General features: G+C 40.5%; 1 protein-coding gene across 1 annotated transcript; it reads left to right on the forward strand.

Annotated features, from left to right (window-relative positions):
* The first annotated feature begins 2795 nt into the window (after window positions 1-2795).
* On the forward strand, window positions 2796-15370 carry LOC139158631 (CMRF35-like molecule 7). Its single transcript, XM_070735953.1, has 5 exons — window positions 2796-2835; window positions 7627-7959; window positions 8919-8994; window positions 13534-13725; window positions 15255-15370. The coding sequence occupies exons 1-4, from the start codon at window positions 2796-2798 to the stop codon at window positions 13673-13675; spliced, it is 591 nt and encodes a 196-aa protein (XP_070592054.1). The 3' UTR covers window positions 13676-13725; window positions 15255-15370.
* Window positions 15371-21076: the final 5706 nt, after the last annotated feature.

A 21076-nucleotide genomic window follows, 5' to 3' on the forward strand; every position in this document is an offset into this window, starting at 1 on the left:
GTCCTAGGTGCTTGGGAAGCGCCCGACTGGTGATGAAATACGAAATCCAGCATAGTGATCTCGTTTGCTGTGTTGTACTGACATAATAATAATAATAATAATAATAATAATAATAATAATAATAATAATAATAATAATTTATTAGATTTGTATGCCGCCCCTGTCCAAAGACTCTGAAGGCAGGACTACCGGGGCAGGGAGGATTATTGAAAAAACAAGGAGGCAATATTCTAGGAATATAGTTTCTCTCTAGGAAGGAATTTGCTTTGGGTTTCTTGGAGTCCCAGGACTGCAGTTGAGACCTAAGTGCAATGGCAGCTGTTTTATTTTTTATTTATTTATTATTTTGTTAAGTACCTATTGTTAGTATACAACGATATAACATTATTTATATACACGATATAGGTAGTAAAAAGAGAGAAATGTAGGACAGGGCAAGGAAGGCACTCTGGTGCACTTATGTACGCCCCTTACTGACCTCTTAGGAATTGGGTGAGGTCAACAGAGGACAGTCTAAGGGTAAAGTTTTGGGGGTTTGGTGACGAAACTAGAGAGTCAGGTAGTGAGTTCCAGGCATTAACTACTTGGTTGCTAAAGTCATATTTTCTACGTCACGTTTGGAGCAGTTTAGTTTGGGCTTGTACCTGTTGTGTGCTTGTGTATTGTTGTAGTTGAAGCTGAAGTAGTGGTTGACAGATGATTTTGTGGACTATGCTTAGGTCGTGTTTGAGGCAACATAATCCTAAGCTTTCTAAGCCTAGGATTTCAAGTCTGTTTGGGTATGGTATTCTGTTGTGAGTAGAGGAGTGGAGGCTCTTCTTGTAAAGTATCTCTGGATGCTTTCTAATGTGTTTATGTCCAAAATGTGGTGTGGGTTCCAGACAGATGAGTTGTATTCAAGCATTGCTCTGGCAAAGGGTTTGTATGCTCTGTTTAGTAGTGTGAGATAACCAGAGAACAAGCTATGCAAGATTACGTTAACAAATCTTGAAGCCTTTTTGCCAATGTTGTTGCACTGCTAGAGACTATGGTCCTCTACTTCAGGCCCAACCTGAAGTAGAAGATGAATGCTGCTGTGATTGGGGTGAAGTGGGGAAGTAGATGCATATGAGAAGCTGGTGGCATATGTCAGAGGAAACCGCAGCACCAAGGCTGAAGTCTGGCTGCTGGCTGAGACTGCTGAAGGCTCTGGGCTTCTACTTCAGGCCCAGCTATGGGGTTTTACTGATAGATAGATAGATAGATAGATAGATAGATAGATAGATAGATAGATAGATAGATAGATAGATAGATTTATTTATTTATTACTTTATTACTTTATTTATTTATTTTATTCAACTTCTATGCCGCCCAATCCCAAAGGACTCAGGACAGCTTACAAAAATATAAAAATGCAAATACAGTAAAAAAAGAAGTCAAATATGGAAAATCTCAAACTATTAAACCCCAGTTAAAAACCCATAACTCAATCAATCCAGGTAACATGCATACATACCATTCAATGTGATTTGGCCATGACAGATGTCAGTTTCATGGCCCCCAGGCCTGCCGGCAAAGCCAGGTCTTCGTGGCCTTTCAGAAGGCCAGTAGGGTGGGAACAGTATGGACATCGGGAGGGGCAGGGGTAGTTGGTTCCATAGAGCCCGGGTGGCAACAGAGAAGGCCCTGCCCTGCGGTCCCGCCAACCTGCATTGCTTAGTTGACGGAACCTGGAGGAGGCCAACCCATTGTGATCTTATTGGTCTCTGGGAGGTATGCGGCAGGAGATGGTCCCACAGATAGTGCCACAGTACAGGATTCACCAACAAGTGCCATAGTGCAGGATTGGGATGGGGCAGCTGAGACTTTGCGTTTCTCCAACCTTTGTGAAACCTGTATCAGGCCTGTCAGGGCCTCTTCCAACCCTCCTGAGACACCCCATGCCCCTTACCTGGAACGCCATCTGCTCCACAGCCTGCAAGAACAACTTCAACTGGAAGTGGCATCATTGCAATTGTTAAGTGAAGTGGTCATGTTATGTCCTGCATAAGATTCTGGTTCTAATTGTGACCACAAGTAAAGTACTACCTGTATGGAAGACTTGATTTATTGTCAGGCCCCCCAAAACCAAGAAGGACATGTAGTGACTATTCCAAGTATATTTCTTTATTGTTCCTCTCCTACAGACAGAATCTTGCCCAACTAAAGGAAACCACATGACCTCTTTCTCTCACATAACGTAACTGAACTGAGTTGCTGATTACTCCTTTGGGATGTACTTCTTCCCACCTCCTCACTACACTCCGTCACATTTATTCACTTGAAGACACATGAACCATATTGGTAGACAGGTGATATGATTTACTATTTCCATTTTTCTATCTCTGGAAGCCACTAGAACTGGTGGTTGCAATTATTACAGCTCAAGAAATTACACATTAAAACTACTACAATGGTTAACTATGCCCAAACCCAGTGTTTTTCTTGTCTAGATTTGTAATATGAAAGATCTAAGACCACTGCATTGGTCAATAATTGTAAAATCTGGGTACTTTTTCTATACTGAGGATGAGTTTGCAGTTTCCACTTTACCGATATGCCAATTTGGGAATTAATAATCATGTGCTTTCTTTTTAAAAAATTAAGCAAGGTCTGACTTTTTCCTCTGGTGAAACATGGTTATTTCAACAGATTACCAGAGGCAAAAAAACCCCAAGTCTCCAAGGTTTGTGGTTAGATGAAAATGAAAGAAGATTATGGAAACAACTTAGAAAGAGAAGCTACGTCTTTGTAAAAAAAGAGATCTTACTTGAACAATGAATCTTTTCTATGGCTTGATTTGGACTTTATTCCATGGTGAGAACTATTGCGGAGTAGATTAGATCTGGGTTCAGCTACCTGCAACAAAGATACATGCATGTTGGACAATTTAGCCAATGATGTGGAGCACAGTTTCTCTCTGGTCCTTTTGGCAGATGACAAAATTGTGAAAGGAAGGCAGAAATATGAATACAGAACATAACAATCTAGGGACACCCATTTATGCTTCACGGTCGAATTGCAATAGAGAAACTACAATGCGAGGTAGAAACGTATTAGAGGCTTTTGACTACAATTACATCAAGGAATTCAGGTAGGGCTGGGGGATGTTTTAGTCTACTGATCTGATGGTAGCTGGTTTAAGATACATTGAAAAATTGATGGGTAAGAAATATACAAGTTTTCTTTCTTTCTTTCTTTCTTTCTTTCTTTCTTTCTTTCTTCCCTTTTCTTTTATTTTCTTTTCATTTTTTTTCTTTCTTGAAAAAGAATGCATAGCCATTTAAACACCATTCTAAGTAAGTAATATACATCCATTTTTGCTCAAACATTTTTGTATTTTGATGTTGAGGTTTCATATCCATGTTTCAATTTGTTATGTTTTCCTTAATCATTCTATGTCTGTCAACCTTTTCCAGCCAATTTTTATAAATCCTCAACCTCAAATCCAACACCATCAGAGATGTTTAAAGAGGGGGGAAATAGCCAGAAGTCTTGAAGAAGTCTGAGGTTGAGGATGTATAACAATGTCTAAATAACAATGTCTAAATAACTTAAGACTGTAAAAGGAAGAAATATAAAACTGTCTTATTTGATCAAGGTTAAAATAAGATATATTGTTATTTCTAGCTACCCTTTTTGGATTTTCTGCTCATGAAAGGGCTGAAAAAAGTTTTATTGATTTATGTAAAGATAAGAGATGGGATACGTATAAAGGGATAAATGTTTGTAATCTAAGAGAGGATGAAGTTACTAAATTTGTTCCAACTTGTGATGAAAATTGGAAGTCACTTGTTTATTTTTATTTATTTTATTTATTTGTCAATCAAGCATAGGATCGTAGCTTATATAAACATAACATAGAAAGTAATGATAAAAGAAGACAATAGGACAGTAGGACGGGGACGGTAGACACATTAGTGCGCCTATACACGCCCTTTACAGACCTCTTAGAAAAGGGGAGAAATCAACTGTAGACAATCCAAGGTTGAAGATTTTGGGTTTGGGGAAGAAACCACAGAGTTAGGATGTGTATTCCAGGCGTTGATCACTCTATTGCTGAAGTCGTATTTTCTGCAGTATAGTTTGGAGTGGTTTAAATTTAGTCTGAATCTATTACATGCTCGTATGTTGCTGTGACTGAAGATGAAGTAGCCATTAAGAGGAAGCACATTTTGGTATATGATTTTGTGAACTATGGTTAGATCAGTTCAGAGGTGAAGTAATTTATATATTTCTTTTCCCCTTTACTGTTGTGGTTAGCTCTGGCCCAGCTCCTGCCCCAAGGACTGTGGATGTGGGGGAGACATCCACATGCTGCAGGCCTGTTTTGCCCCCGGTGGAATCTGCTGATGAAGGCTCCTCTGACCAAGAAGACATGAGTGACAGGGAGGAGGAGAGTGTGGCAGACAGCTCAGGAGGAGATCAATTATCTAGCTCCTCCTTGGATTCAGAACAAGAGTTAATGATACAGCCACTCATGCAGAGAGCGATGCATAGGCAACAACAACTGAGAGATTATTATCAAAGAAAATGAGGCCACCTGTGCTTGGGTGGGGCTGTGGTAATTAGTGAGGCTGCTATAAATAGCAGCCTGTGGGTTTGGCCATTGAGGAGGATTATCTGATCGTTGTGTTTCGTGACTGCTTTACTGACTTTGACCTTTTGTGTGCTGATTTTTCCCCGCTAAACCAGAGCAAAGTGTGTGTCACTTTGTGAAAGAAGAAGGACTGTGAATTGCCTCACAGCTGCAAGCTAAGTATCACAGAACTGATAAGGGACTTGTACCAATTACCAGTTTGTTTGGAGACAAGTGCTCTTTGCTATACAAAAAAAGGGCTTAGTTTAAGTGAATTTGTTTTGAATTTTCAAACGTGTGTGTCTGAAATTTGTACCTGTGAATTTTCAGGAGGAGTCTACCAGAGAGCCCGACAGAACATTTACTATGCTCTTATTTTACATAGAAACATAGAATATTGTTTCATAGAAACATAGAATCTTTTTGTTTTATTTCTTCTTTTCCCCTTTTTCTTTTCTTCTTTCCCCTTTCTATTCCCCCCCCTCTAAATTTATATCAGGATTTTATTATAATAATCCAAATTCTCAATAAAAATCAGCAAAAAGTTTCTAGGGGGAGTGGATTAGCGAAATGAGATTGACCAAAGAAAGTCTCCTTCTGCAGCCTGAATGACACACAGATTATTAGCCTTTCTCTAGTGAAAAATCAATTTGTCTAAAATAAACATATTAAAATGGTAATGCATTCACAGAGAAGATGTGCATGAACAAGCCTTCATTAGAGATAGTTACATAAAGAAGAGGAAGAAGGACAAACTGCTCCGTTTCAATGTCAAAGGAAGAGGGCGTAGAAGAGATCCCACAGGGCTGGGCACACGCTCTTGAAAGCTTCCTACTCTTCAGTCCTCCTGTTTTCCAAGCTTTCCTTTTGCCTCATGTATTTCCCTCATTTTCCTGGCCCAAATTTTCTCAGCTGCCTATGAAATCTCCTTCTCTAGAGAAGACGGAAGTAGGAAAGAGGTAGAGAGGGGGGAAGAAGCTAGAAGAAGAAGAAGATAGAGGGAGGGGAGTAGTATGAAATACGGAAGGAAAGCAATTATTATTATTTATTATTATTTATTAGATTTGTATGCCGCCCCTCTCCGTAAACTTGGGGTGGCTTACAGCAATGATAAAAACAATATATAATGACAAATCTAATAGTTAGACTCTAAAATAACAATAGCAATACAGGAGATAAAAGAGTAAAAGGGGCAAATTGAGGATATATGTTTATGATATTTTGGATAGAAATACAGTGATCCCTCATTTTTCGCGGGGGATGCGTTCCAAGACCACCCAGTGAAAAACGAATTTCCGTGAAGTAAAGATTTTTTTAAATGTATTTAACAAGTATTCTGACTTTTAAAACCCACCCTTTGCATTAAACAGTCATCCTATAATGTTTCTCAGCTGGAACTACATGTGATATTCTACCAGTTTCTTTAATAGAGTACAGTAGTATTGTAGAAAAAATTTGTGAATTTTTAATGGATTTAAAATTTTCAATGGATTTAATGGATTTAAGCCCCCTTTGAAAACCTGTGAAGTAGCGAATCCATGAAAGATGAACCGCGAAGTAGCGAGGGATTACTGTATATCATTATGGATGTTTTAATAACGTTATTTGTATGGATTAATAGCGAGTTCCTACGGTACGGTCAAGGCCATTGTAGTCAAAATTGAGCTGCATATGCGTATGTGTGCCGCATCGAACGAGATTTTGCTTCTGCATAGCACAGAAAGCAAAGTATCATAAGGGGACACATACATGCACGAGATTTCGGTAATTTTTTGTTTTGTGCATGCCGGAGACATGGAACTGAGCACGCAGTGCCCAGGAGCAGCGAGAGCAGCAACTCCTGCCTGGTATGGATGTTTGTGCAATTTTTTTAAAAAAAGTTAGGAAAAAGTCTCCTTCACTAAAGAAGTTTCATTCACCCTTGAAATAAGAGGGAGAGGGGTGGCATACAAATCTAATAAATTATTATTATTATTATTATTATTATTATTATTATTATTATGTTAATATTTCTCCTGCTCATTCTTTGGTTTGTTTTTATTTTGCCTTCACCCCTTTCTTGATGATTGCAATGTGTCTTCCCCCCCCCCCAAATGGATGCTAACTAGTGTTGAGCAAACCCAACAAAGTTCGGGTTCGGCGAGTTTGGCTGAACTTTGCCATGAAGTTCGGGTGAGTTCGCTGAACCTGAACCCAAACCCGAACAGCAGCAGTGCCACTGTGGCGTCCTTTTCCATAAAAATAATTCCCCACCTCCTTTTGCTTCCTTTTATTTTTACGGAAAAGGATGCCGCAGCGGTGCTCCAAGCAAAAGGAGGTGGGGAATCCCATGATGGGATTCTGGGGGCGGGGCTTTGATGTCACGGAGACTCCTTCCTCCCCGTTTCGGCCGGCCAGGAAGGAGTCTCTGTGACGTCAAAGCCCCGCCCCCGGAATCCCATTGTGGGATTCCCCACTCTCCTCCAGGGCGATGGCACTTCACGGTGTTCGAGCGAACTCCGAACCCGAACTTTTAAAAAAGTTTGGGTTCAGCATGCTGAACACTGCAAAGTTCAGCACAAACCCAAACTTTGCAAGTTCGGTTCGCCCAACACTAATGCTAACATCTACGAACGCTGCTTTGCCGAAAAGGGATTGAACTGCAGGCAGGCACTTAGTTCAGGCAACCGGGGAGGCTGATTCATTTTGCCGACTGCTGCATTTCAAACTGAGGGATATCCATGATGGACTCTCTTTGAGAAAAGTGATTATATAAATCAGCTTTGACTAACATGGTGTTAGACCTCAGACGTCTGGGACCAAATTTAATAGTTCACAAGCCTTCTTAACTTGGGGATAACTGAAGATGAACCCTTCTGAAGAGCAATCTGTTTAGGGAAGATGAGTGAATTCTTTCCTCTTTATCCAATTAATTTCACGCAGGCTACAAGAGACTTAAGTGGAACTCTGGATGCACTGTATCCTTCTGGGAGTCTGTGTTGTTATTGTTATTATTATTTTAAATAAAAATGGTTGTAACTGTTTTTCAGTTTGCTGGATGCTGGAAACTCCCAAATCAGTGATTTCATCCCATGGGGGCTCAGCGACTATCCGCTGCAAATATAGAAGAGGGGATGAAGAAGCCGTCAAGTACTGGTGCAAAGAAGAAAGATACAGATTCTGTTCTCGTAACCAGACCATCCGAATGGCAGGGTCAGAGAAAGAGGTGAAGCAGAATGGAATGTCCATCAAAGACAACCGTGTGCTTCGTGAATTCAGGGTGGTCATGGAGAACCTCACTCACAACGATGCTGGGACTTACCTATGCGGGGTGGAGAAAAAATATGACACCTGGCAACCAGTGGAACTAATTGTTACTGCAGGTATCCTTTTTGCTGTTCTTATTATTTTAGGAAGAGAGGCACCAGGCAACCATAGGAAGACAATGCACTGTTGTTTCTTATCTAAACACTAGAACCGCTTATAGATCTTCTTTTGCCTCATCCCCCACCCACCTCAAATGTTCTTATTATTTATTTATTTATTTGATTTTTATGCCGACCTTCCCCTTAGACTCAGGGCGGCTTACAACATGTTAGCAATAGCACTTTTTAACAGAGCTAGGCTATTGCCCCCACAATCCGGGTCCTCATTTTACACACCTTGGAAGGATGGAAGGCTGAGTCAACCTTGAGCCGGTGATGATATTTGAACTGCTGACCTTCAGATCTACAGTCAGCTTCAGTGGCCTGCAGTACAGCACTCTACCTGCTGCGCCATCCCGGCTCTTGCAGCTTTCTGCCCCTAATTTATAACTGAGAAGCTTTTACAGGCTCAAGCAAAGGTAATTCCTCACTGTTTGTATTCTCTTCAATAAATGATCTATTTTATCATGCAAGACTTGCTTTTGTAACAATGAGAGGTAAGGTTTTGTTCTAACAATTTTTGTGGAGAGAATTGCTTTACAGTATGATTTTTGCTCTTTTGAATGGGATATTTGTAAATGAATAGTAATATATAATATAATATACATAAATATTTTAAATTAGCAGACCACTGGCTGGGTATTTTCAAAGTTGCAGCCAAGGGGCACAATACAAAACGTGTGATTTTCATAGATTTGGCCACAGATAGAGTACATCATGCTTGAACTCAGGAATCACCGTGTCCTATGTTTCTTAAATTACATGTTATAAATAGCAGTCTATTATTATCATAATATTTGAAACAACTTAAATCCAGTTTGGTACCTCTTTTTAATAACTACATAAATCAGGAAATGTGAATGCATTCATTTTTATCTCCTACATTAGTATTTGACAAAAAATGTTATTGTCTACAGATGTTGCCACAACTACATCTAGATATGAAGAATATAAAACAGTAGAACCAAGTGAACCTCCATTATCTCGTGAAAGGTATTCTAATATCTTGCTTATATTTGATATTCCAAGGAAAATTCCACATAGTCTACCAGTAGATACTGTACTTCTTAAGTAAAACAGGATGCCAAACTATATTGTAGCTTAGCAGCAATCTGATTATCTCTGGACAATCTGGCCATCGTAACCAAAAACAAAGATTTGAAAATTCAGAACACTTGGAAGGCATTCATTAATTTTCCCCTACTGCTTGCCAGGGACCACAATTAGCACACCTTCTTTGTTCCTCCCACTCTACCAAAATATGCTAACTTCATACATTTGTTTATTGCTTTGCTGAATCTTTGAATTCCACTCTTCACTTACGGTTCCCAGCAGCTGATGCACAAGGAAAGGTATCAGAAAACACTTCAATTAAAATATTTCATATATTTTATTTCAGTATAAGAAACACTGAACTCTATTAAAATTAGGGATCACTAGAAGAGGTTGTCTGGAATGGTATATAGCAGTGATGGCGAACCTACGGCATGGGTGCCACAGGTGGCAAACAGAGCCATATCTGCTGGCACGCGATCCCTTGCCCTAGCTCAGTTCCAACCTGCATGTGTGTGCCAGGCAGCTGATTTTTGGCTCGCAGAGGCTCTGGGAGGGTGTTTTTGACTTCCAGAGAGCCTCCAGGGGGGTGGGGAGGGCATTTTTACCCTTCCCTGGCTCCAGGGAAGTCTTTGGAGCCTGGAGAGGGTGAAACAGGAGCCTACTGGGCCCACCAGAAGTTGGGAAACAGGCCGTTTCCGGTGTCTACAGGGCCTCTGGGGGCAGGGGAAGCTTTTTTCACCCTCCCCAGGCATTGAATTATGGCTGTGGGCACTCATACATACATGTGTGATAGCATGCAGGCAAGCTCTTTTGGCACCCGAGGGAAAAAAGGTTCACCATCATTGGTATACAGGATCTCCTGCCTGAGCCAGGGGTTGGACTAGAAGACCTCCAAGGTCCTTTCCAACCCTATTATTCTATGTTCTAGAGCAGGGGTGTCAAACTCTATTTCATTTAGGGTTGCATCAGGATTGTGTTTGACTTTGGAGGGTTAGGGTGTGTGCACGGCATGAGATTCCTGTTGGGGGAACCGTGGTGACCAAGTGCTAAGGCAGGACTTCTCTGAGACGTTCCCTCACTCTTATTATGATTTCCTTCCTTCCTTCTCTTCTTTTTCCTTCTCTCTTCCTTATCCTTTCTTCTTCCTTCTACTCTTTCCTTCTTTTTCTTTGTCTTTCCTCTTTCCCTTTCCCTTTCTCCTTTCCTGTCCCTTCTTGCATGCTCAAATGCAAAAGGGGGGAAACATTTCTCCTTTTGTTTCATTTTTAGTTTGTTTGGATAGCCCTCTGCCAGTGAAAACAGAGCTCATGTTCACTGCAGGTGACAGCCTTCTGCAGCCCTCTGCCAGCAGCCCTGTGAATTCTGTTTTCACCAGCAGAGGCATCGTGGGACAGTCCTTTGCTGTTTCCAGGCCAGCCCCACCAACCAGATCTGTGGGCTGAATCCAGCCAGTGGGCCCTGAGTTTTATACGCCTATTCAAGAGCATTCAGCATGTAGCTACATTAAGGGAAAAGCTGTTTTCTGGCAGAAATTCCATAGGTAGTATATTCTGCTGAAGAGATTCTTGTATCAACCAAAAGCATTGTGGTATAACAAAAAGCACAGACCCCATCCATTTCCCTAGCCTACTTGAAGATAATGGGAACAGTCCACCATTTTATCATTAATAGTTTTTTTCAGATACTTCTCTGATTTAACTTTCCATCTGAATGTTAGCCTGACTTCTTTGCTGGGTTCAAGGGGTAAGATAGACTAAGCCCATAGCACATCATTTGAGAACTGATATAAACAGCCCATGGTAATTCTGTGGAGGTGCATGTGCCATTTGAATAGGGGTTTTATATCTTCTCAGATATACCAAACAAATCTCCCCTCCCCCAAATATGCTCTTCTCTGATGCTTATATCCCAAAATTATTATACAATTTTAATTTTCTCTGTCGTAATAGATGTTTGTAATGCTTTTTGGATATTTTTTTTCCTAGCTTCATGCTTCATTACTTCTCCATTTTGGCTCAGAGGTTCCTGACATTTACAAATGAACACTTGATATTTCTCTGTTAGGCACCTCTTCTTTTGTAACATTTTATTATATTTATTTATTTGTTTGTTTGTTTGTATTTCTAGGCCGCCCTTCTCCTGCTGACTCAGGGGCAGCTTACATATAATTAAGTCAATACAATGCAAAATCTACGAAACCCAATATAAAACCTAAAAACTAATGTAAAACCTAATCTAAAATTCCACGCAGTAAGAACATTTAACTAGCATTCATTCACAATCATTCATTCATACCGTTGGCTGGAGCATGAAGGCAGTGCTCAACGGCCCAAAGCCTGTTGGCAAAGATGCATTTTTAGGGACTTAGGAAAGGCCAAGAAGATGGGGGCGGCACAAATTTTGCATTCAATTCATATTATTTATTATTTATTTATTGGAATATGTATGCGCGAGCACACACATGTATGTATATATCAGCGGTGGGATTCAAAAAATTTTTTACTACCAATTCTGTGGCTATGGCTTGTTGGGTATGGCAGGGGAAGAATACTGCAAATCTCCATTTCCTCCCAATCAGCTGGGATTTGGGAAGCATAGAAAAGATGAGGGTGGGGTCATTCAGAAGTGGTATTTACCAGTTCTCCAAACTACTCAAAATTTTCTCTAGCGGTTCTCCAGAACTAGTCAAAACCTGCTGAATCCCACTTCTGATATGAATATGTATACACACATAGATACATAGATACATGGATACATAGAGATAGATAGCTAGATAAGTAGTGATGGGCAAACCGAACTCACACAATTCGGGTTCGTACTGAATTTTGCGGTGTTTGGTATGCTGAACACGAACCCAAATTTTTTTGAAACTTCGGGCAAAGTTCGGGGTTGTGTTCGGCGTTCGGAGCTTTGATGTCACTAGCAGGTTGCTAAGGACGCCAAGGTGATCACTTCCTGGATTCCATGGAATCCAGGAAGTGATCACCTTGGCGTCCTTAGCAACCTGCCGGTATACGTGACGTCAAAGCTCCACCCCTGAAAGTTCTTGGTGGGATTCCCCATTCGGGTTCGGGTTTGGTTTGGGTTCAGCCGAATTTTGCCTAAAGTTTGACCGAACTTGCCGAACCCAAACACCATTGGGTTCGCCCATCACTATAGATAAGGTAATCCTCAAGCCCATGCCCAAAATCATCTGGATCTATAAGGCAGCTGAGACTGCATCCCCATAGAGGTCAAAGATGCCAACAGGTCATATGTGGAAAAGTGAATGATCTGACTTTGCAAAGGCCTATATGATGTCCTATATTTTCTTCTCACAAGTTGTACAAGTTGATGTAATAGAACCATTGACTGGAACTACTTTCTCCCCCTTTCATGTTTTTTTATCTTCATGCTCTAAGAAAGATTCTTCCTGATCTAGAGGCGCGATTGTTTTTCGGTATAGAATAGAATAGAATAGAATTTTATTGGCCAAGTGTGATTGGACACACAAGGAATTTGTCTTGTTGCATATGCTCTCAGCGTACATAAAATAAAATATACATTTGTCAAGAATCATGTGGTATGACACTTAATGATTGTGATAGGGGTCAAATAAGCAATGAAGAAGCAATATTAATAAAAATCTTAGGATATAAGCAACAAGTTACAGTCATACAGTCAACATGGGAGGAAATGGGTGATAGGAATGATGAGAAAAACTAGTAGAATAGAAGTGCAGATTTAGTAGAAAGTCTGACAGTGTTGAGGGAATTATTTGTTTAGTAGAGTGATGGTGTTCGGAAAAAAAACTGTTCTTGTGTCTAGTTGTCTTGGTGTGCAGTGCTCTGTAGCGACATTTTGAGGGTAGGAGTTGAAACAGTTTGTGTCCAGGATGTGAGGGGTCAGTAAATATTTTACCCGCCCTCTTTTTGACTCGTGCAGTATACAGGTCCTCAATGGAAGGCAGGTTGGCAGCAATTGCTTTTTCTGCAGTTCTGATTGTCCTCTGAAGTCTGTGTCGGTCCTGTTGGGTATCTTATCCAGTAAACAAAATTTGACTTCTAGAGCTATTCAACCTGTCTGCCACCATGATCCTTAGCTCTTCTTTAGAGCTACTTCCACAACCACTTAGATGACATGAATTCAGTGGTGAGACATATAGGACAATTTCTAATAAGGACCATAAATTATAACCAGCTCTATATAAAAGGAGATGGTTCTTTACATAATCTGAGTGCAGAAACGAGTGACCTGTAAACCAAAAAAAATAATATTTTGAGTACAGGAGAATAATCCTACTCCTGAACAGACAATAAACAGAGCAAAACAATGGTTGATAATGGTGAAGCAAATACAGGGCCTCATTTGTTCCATATGTTCTAAAAGATCAATGTAAATTAGAAGTGAAATAAATGAGCGGCTTATTTATACTCATTTTACTTGTCATAAGGAAGAACAATTTAAAATAAAATGTTGAAACTTTTCTCTGTTTAGAAACCTTGATTTTATCCTGCTCATCTTGAAAATACCCATCTTTTTATCTATGCTGGCTGCTGTACTTTGGGTGCATATATGGTACAAGAGAAGAAAACACCCCAGTGTCCAGATTTCACAGACAGAAGGAGCAAAAGGATAAATAATTACTTCGTTTCATTCTGTTGCATAACTAACTTCCAGATTTTCCAGGTATGTCACGACAATTTGCAAGTACAGTAGAACCTTGGTTAGTGAACACAATCCGTTCTGGAAAGTTGGTTGCAATCTGAAATGTTCACTATCCAAAATAATTTTCCCCATAAGAAATAAAGGAAAAATTGGTTCCCAGCCCCTGTTGACTTGTGAATATATAAGTGTTACAGGTTATATAGGTACGTTTTTTAATGAGAACAGTTATAATACAGTACATAAAGAGTTAAATAAACATAAAAACACTAAAGAAAGCATTTAAACATAAGAAAACATTTAACTAAACTTAAGAAAACTTACCTTTTTGAGTGCAATGTGATGGTGTGAGTGGATGGAGGTGTGGGGTGGAAAGGGTGGAATTATTGCTTGGAGGGGGAATCCCCCTCCATGAGAACCACTGGCATGGTGAATTCAGGGGTGACTTCCCTTCTCTGTCGCTTTGAGATGGAAGGAAAAAACTTGTCCAGTGTCTGCTGCTTCTGCCTTTTTTGTAACACTTTACGGTAATACAACATCACATTACCATTAAACATGTTTAGGCTCCTGTTGCTTACCGCACTGTTAGGGAAATATTTTTCTACAAACAATTGCAATCCCCTCCACTTTGCACAAATTTCTTTAATCACTGAACTTGGGAATTATTCCTTCCCTTCCCCTTCCCCCTCAGAAGACATTTCCTAAGCCAAATTCTGATTGAGGGTTATATTACTAAAATAAAGCACTAAAATCACTAAAAAAAAGGAAGCAGCACGATAAAGTTAATGACCAACCAAATGTAACTGTGTATCGAGCGCGAATGATGCTTGGTTTGAGATGCAGGGATGCGTGGGGGTGATATCAGCTGTTTACAATCCGAATTTTTGTTCACTAACCGGTGCAAATGTTTAGCAAAATTTTTGGTCAATAACTGAATTGTTCACTAACCCAGGCGTTCACTAACCGAGGTTCCACTGTAGTTTGAAGGGTAGATCAAACGCCCCGAGTCTTCGGAGAGGGGAGGCATATAAATCAAGAAATAAATACAAATGCATTTTGTGCCTCTCCAGTGCTGAGATCCAATTTTGTGTAAAAAAGCTTACCTAGATTCTTAAGATTGGATAAATTCTTTATAAATATGGGTTATTATTCTAAATTGAGTCGATCATATTTCCCAGAAATGTTATCGTATCAGCCACAGCACAGACACAAGATAATTCTTTTGCCAACTATGTGTATCTATTATAGCTTTTTGCAAAATCTTTTACATTGACCTATAAAAATGTATCAAGCTACCCAGAATGTTTACTGCCACCAAACTGTCAAACTGCCTGACTCTGACATTATTTCCTACATCATAATAATGCATACTCTAAAAAAAAGGCAGTAGTTAGTAATAGCCCAAGTATTCACAATCATTTATACAACTGCAGAATTTCTTTTTGTGATCAAAAATAGCTGTTGTGATGAAGGTCATAGAAATATCAAGATAATAAGGTCTCAAGACAATGATTTGAATTTCTTTAATAAATAATATTTTTGTTGCTTTCTAGTAGCTGTCTCTTTCTCACCCTGGAGAGGACCAAGAACCTGACCTGCCGATTTCAGACCAAGAAGTTTCATATGCCCTCTAATAAAGCCCTACATGGCATTGGACCAGAGTACCTCCGGAACCTCCTGCTACTGCACGAATCCCAGAGGCCAATAAGGTCCCACAGAGTTGGCCTTCTCCGGGTCCCATCGACTAAACAATGTCGTTTGGCGGGCCCCAGGGGAAGAGCCTTCTCTGTGGCGGCCCCGGCCCTCTGGAATCAACTCCCCCCGGAGATTAGAACTGCTCCCACCCTCCTTGTCTTCCGTAAACTACTTAAGACCCACCTATACCGCAAGGCATGGGGGATTTGGGACACCTTTCCCCCAGGCTTATTATAACTTATGTTTGGTATGTATGTGCTGTTTGGTTTTTAATTATGATAGGGTTTTTAGTTTTTTTAATATTAGATTTGTGCCAGTATGATATTGTTTTTATCGTTGTTGTGAGCCGCCCCGAGTCTTCGGAGAGTGGCGGCATACAAATCTAATAAATTATTATTATTATTATTAATTAATTAATTAATTAATTAATTATTAATAATGACGGCTGTGGCCCATGATCTTGCCAACTACCTTACAAAGGACCAGGAAAGAAGAAGAAAAGCTTTGGGTAAATGTACATCATTCAATGTAAATCAGCAACATAAACCAGAAAAAAATACATAGCTGAGGTTGAAACCTTCATTCTTCTTTGCTTATGGACACTTCTACCCTTCTCGGCATCCTTTTTCATCTCTTGAACATATTTTACATGATCTGTAGCTTTTTCAAAAGGCAACTGGACTGTTTTTACCTTTGGGGAAGATGTTTCACTTCTCATCCAAGAAGCTTCACCACTTCTGAATGAATGATGAGGGGCAGTGAAGGGCTACCAAAATGTTTACTACCACACTGTGGGCGTGGCTTATGAATTTTCTTTCAAAATCTTTCAGTGCAAATTGGGTGCTCTGGGGTGGAGCTCCATTTTCACTACCCCCTGGTGAGGGAGGAATGGAAGGATTCTCAGAACTAATCCTTCTGAGAACTAATTCTCCCATCCCACCCTCAATATCCAACCCGAACTGATGAAGCTTCTTGGATGAGAAGAAAAATGGTTTTTTTCCTCATCAAGGAGAAAAAACTGCATAGTCCAGTTGCCTTTTGAAAAAGCCCCTTTGAAATCTAGATAGAGATGGTCTGTAGCTGCCATCTCAGCAAATTTTTTTAAAAAATCCTTCCACAAAAAAGAACAGCCAAAAACAAGATGGCAACCACATGCACAGTGCTGGAAACTTGGCTTCTGCGCATGTGTAGAAAAAGAAAAAACCCAGAAAAAAATCCCCCCAAATGAAAAAATTATACACCCCCCTCCAAGAAAATACCAAAAAAAGATGGCGACTGCATGTACAGTGCCAGAAATGTAGCTTCTGCACATGTGCAGAAGGGAAAAAAAGGAATGTTTTAAAAAAATAATTATTTTTTTTAATCTGAATTTTTTTAAAATAATGGTGTCACCAACAGACCGGCATGAATCAAACCAATTCCATTATCAAGTAAGTAAGTAAGTAAGTGAGTGAGTAAGTAAGTAAGTAAGTAAGTAAGTAAGTAAGTAAGTAAGTAAGTAAGTAAATAAATAAATAAATAAAATAATTGTGTTGTCATCAGAGGGTCACTATCAGTTCAAGCGAACAGGTCCAAACCGGGAGGAACCCATCTCTGCCATCACCATTCATCATTTAGCTAGGGATGCTTATACAGTGGTACCTCGGTTCTCGAACGCCTTGGTTTTCGTACATTTCGGATACCGAACAAAATTTTCTGCAAAAATTTGCTTCAGTATCCGAACAAAAATTCGGATACTGAACAGAAAATTTTGTTTACTATCCGAAATGTAAGATCTGAGGGGACGAGGTGACAGGGAATGGGAGTCGGAATCCCGACACGCCTCTCCTGGCCACCCTCTTAACAGCCTCCCAGTCTCTACCTTGTAGCTGCTCCAAGCTGCAGGAAGGGTAGGGCTGGCTGCAATACCGGCAGCTTCGGGGGCTCTTTCCTCAGCGGTTCAGTTTGTTACCTCCAGGCAGCTGCACCAACTTTTTCTTTCCTGGCAGCAGCAGCTCCGGCGGCTCCCCTTCGAGGAGCAGCAGCAGCGTCAGGAACGTCACGTGATGAAGGGAAGCCACCAGAGTCACCACCGCCGGGAAAGAAAAAATTGGTGCAGCTGCTTGGAGGTAACCAACTGAACCGCTGAGGAAAGTAGCCCCCCGAAGCTGCCGTTATTACAGCCAGCCCTATCCTTCCTGCAGCGTGGAGCAGTTACAAGGTAGAGACTGGAAGGCTATTAAGAGGGCGGCCAGGAGGGACGTTCCGACTCCCATTCCCTCTCAACTCGTCCCCTCAGATCTTTGTCCCATATGAAATAGAGGAAATACTGTAGATTTAATTGGTTCCCAGCAATTAAATCCATTTCCATTATTTCCTATGGGATAAATTAATTTGGTTCTCGACCAAATCGGTTCTCGACCACACTTCTAGAACGGATTGTGGTCGAGAACCGAGGTACCACTGTATAAGTAAATACACTGCTCAAAAAAATAAAGGGAACATTTAAACACACAATATAAGTAAATTGAAGTAAATCGAACTTTTGTGAAATCAAACTGTCCAGTTAGGAAGCAACACTGATTGACAATCAATTTCACATGCTGTTGTGCACATTCAACTTTGTACAGAACAAAGTATTCAATGAAAATATTTCATTCATTCAGATCTAGGATGTGTTATTTGAGTATTCCCTTCATTTTTTTGAGCAGCATACATCATATTTTCAACCTCCAAGGTCTTTCAGCTGGATTTATTAGGTCAAATGAATTCTTAAGTCTATTATCAATGGTTGCAAATGTTTGAAACATTTGCTTTCCGTTTTAATTCAGGAGAAAAAAAACAATTTAGGGTCCACAGAGCCATCTAGCCATCTACCGCTGCCTGATGAGCTACAGCAGATGAAATGAGCTGTGTCTCACAAAAGCTTGTGACCCTTAATAAAATATATTTGCCTATTGGGGTCCTGACAGAGCCATCTAGTGATAGAAAAAATTACCGGTATTTATCTGCAATTATAATTGAAACCTCTTTAAATAAATTTGCCTTTGCTGCTGTTTTTTTTTTTTTAATAATAAGTGTTTTTATATCCTTGCTATCTAACTATCATAAATCACTGTGCACCAAGACAGCAATTGCTGTCCCCATCTTTGACAACTTTTGCAGTAGTTTCAAAGAGAAAGAGATTATTAATTAATTTATTTATTAATTAGTTTTATATTTATTTATTTTATTTTATTTATTCAATTGGATTTGTATGCCGCCCCTCTCCGAGGACTCGGGGCGGCTCACAGCATATATAAAAGAAGAACAGTAATATAATCCAATTAGTACTACAATATTAAAAACAATTAGAAAGAGAAGATTAACCTAAAAAATTAACTTATTAACCAAACATTCAGCAATCATACTTAAGGCATTCAGTGGTCGGGGAAGATCTAATAGTCCCAAGCCTGGTGGCAAAGATGAGTTTTTAAGCTCTTTCGGAAGGCAAGGAGGGAGGGGGCAGTGCAAATCTCTGGGGGGAATTGATTCCAGAGGGCCGGGGCTCCCACAAAGAAGGCTCTTCCCCTAGGTTCCGCCAACTGACATTGTTTGGTCGATGGGGCCCTAAGGAGGCCAACTCTGTGGGACCTCACCGGTCGCTGGGATTCGTGTGGCAGAAGGCGGTCTCGGAGATAATCTGGCCCTGTGTCATGTAGGGCTTTATAGGTCATAACCAACACTTTGAATTGTGCCCGGAAACTGATCGGTAGCCAATGCAGTCCATGGAGTGATGGTGAGATGTGGGCATTTCTTGCCGCCCTTCTCCTATATCACTATAGGTACCGTGTTTCCCAGAAAACAAGACCACGTCTTATATTTCTTTGAATCTTGAAATAAGCGCTTGGTCTTATTGCCATGCACCTAAAAGACCGATTGGGCTTATTAGCAGGGGATGTCTTATTTTGGCAGAAACAGGGTAGAAAGGTGGGGGCTGGAGCGACAACAGAATGGAACTACTGTTTTTGCTTACTCCTGGGCTACTCTTGCCGGATAAGAACACTCATCCTAGGTTCCATTTCCCATACAGTATAACTAATTATATACATATATATATTCTGTAGAGTAAATGTAAGAATCCTGGTGTGTGTTGAAAATAACAGTAAATCTTTTAAAAATTTGTCATTAGAACACATAAATGACAGTAATAACAATGTTAGTAATTTCTATCATCATCATCATGCAATATTTATTAGTAAAATTTCAAGATCAGTCTTTCCCAAACTGCTACCCTGCAAATGTTTGTGGAGATTCTCAGTCATCCAGATCATGGTTGTCCCAAAGATGCTTTTTCAAGAGTCAACTGGATTTTCTGGTTTTTCTTTTCTTTTTCTTGGAAGACATTTTGCTTCTCATCCAAGAAGCTTCTTGCACGAAAAGCGAAAGTTTTTTATTTATTTATTTTTATTCATTTATTTTTATCATTCAAGTGTAGGATAGTAGTTTATATAAACATAACATAGAAAGTAATGATAAAAAAAGACAATAGGACAGGGACGGTAGGCACAATGGTGAGCTTATCCACGCCCTTTGCAGACCTCTTAGAAAAGGGGAGAGGTCGACTGTAGACAATCTAAGGCAGTGATGGTGAACCTTTTGTTCCTCGGGTGCCTAAAATGCGTGTACATGCACTATTGCACACGCTCGAGTGCCCACACCCATAATTCAATGCTACCCCACCCACAGTGCATGTGTGCATGTTCCTCCCTGCTCCCCCATTTCCTAACTTTGGGTGGGCCCAGTAGGTGTGTTTTTTGCCCACCCCAGGCTCTAGAGGCTATCTTGGAGCCTGGGAAGGGCAAAAATGCCCCCGCTGCCCCCTGGAGGCCAGAAATAGCCTGTTTCCTGACTTCTAGTGGTCCCACAGGCCTGGTTTTTGCCCTCTCCAGGCACCAAAGGCTTCCCTAGAGCCTGGGGAGGGCAAAAATACCCTCTCTTGCCCCCCAGAGGCCCTCTGGAGGCCCAAAATGCCCCTCCAGAGCCTCCACGCAAGCCAAAAACCAGCCGGCTGGCACATACATGCATGTTGGAGCTGAGCTAGGACAGTGGCTTGCATGCCAGCAGATATGGCTCCACATGCCACCTGTGGCATGTGTGCCATAGGTTAACCATCACTGATCTAAGGTCTTCAAAGAAAAACCAGGAAGTCCATTCACCTCTTTAAAAAGCATCTTTGGGGAACCCTCCAAATGTTTTGGACTACAGTTCCTACAAACATTCCCAAGAAAATTGCAGGAACCTCTCCAGACAGTCAGCCAGAATCAAAGCTGATTTGAAAGCACACAGACACACAAGTGACAAAGCTTGTTGGATGAAAGTGTCGTTGCAATCATACCATCCGTAAATGTACATATGTAATCTACTGAGGGTACTCAGATAATATTGAGCTTTCTGCAAACATCAGAAACATTTGTTTTCACAAACTCTAAACCTGAGCGCTGGCCCCAGTGGGTTTCACACTGAACATTATGAGATATTTCCAGCCGATAGATTTTTTTTTTTTTTAGTGGAGTCATTTGGAAATGAGTGGCTAGGAAGACGACAAGATGACAAGATTGAGCTGTTTGAATGAACCATGTTTAGGCCATTCTCCTTTGATGATAGCATCACTCATGAATCAATCCATTCTCCCCCCTGTACTAGGATTGATATTTCTAGT

Source organism: Erythrolamprus reginae, chromosome 2 (assembly GCF_031021105.1).
Source record: "Erythrolamprus reginae isolate rEryReg1 chromosome 2, rEryReg1.hap1, whole genome shotgun sequence".
NCBI classification, from domain to species: Eukaryota; Metazoa; Chordata; class Lepidosauria; order Squamata; family Dipsadidae; genus Erythrolamprus; species Erythrolamprus reginae.

What these genes read in the sequence shown, in the direction of transcription:
- LOC139158631 (XM_070735953.1), top strand. Translation starts at nt 2,796, where the DNA reads ATGAATCTTTTCTATGGCTTGATTTGGACTTTATTCCATG. An exon ending in GGAACTAATTGTTACTGCAG is followed by an intron (nt 7,960 to 8,918) that starts GTATCCTTTTTG and finishes TATTGTCTACAG; the next exon opens with ATGTTGCCACAACTACATCT. An exon ending in CCTCCATTATCTCGTGAAAG is followed by an intron (nt 8,995 to 13,533) that starts GTATTCTAATAT and finishes TTCTCTGTTTAG; the next exon opens with AAACCTTGATTTTATCCTGC.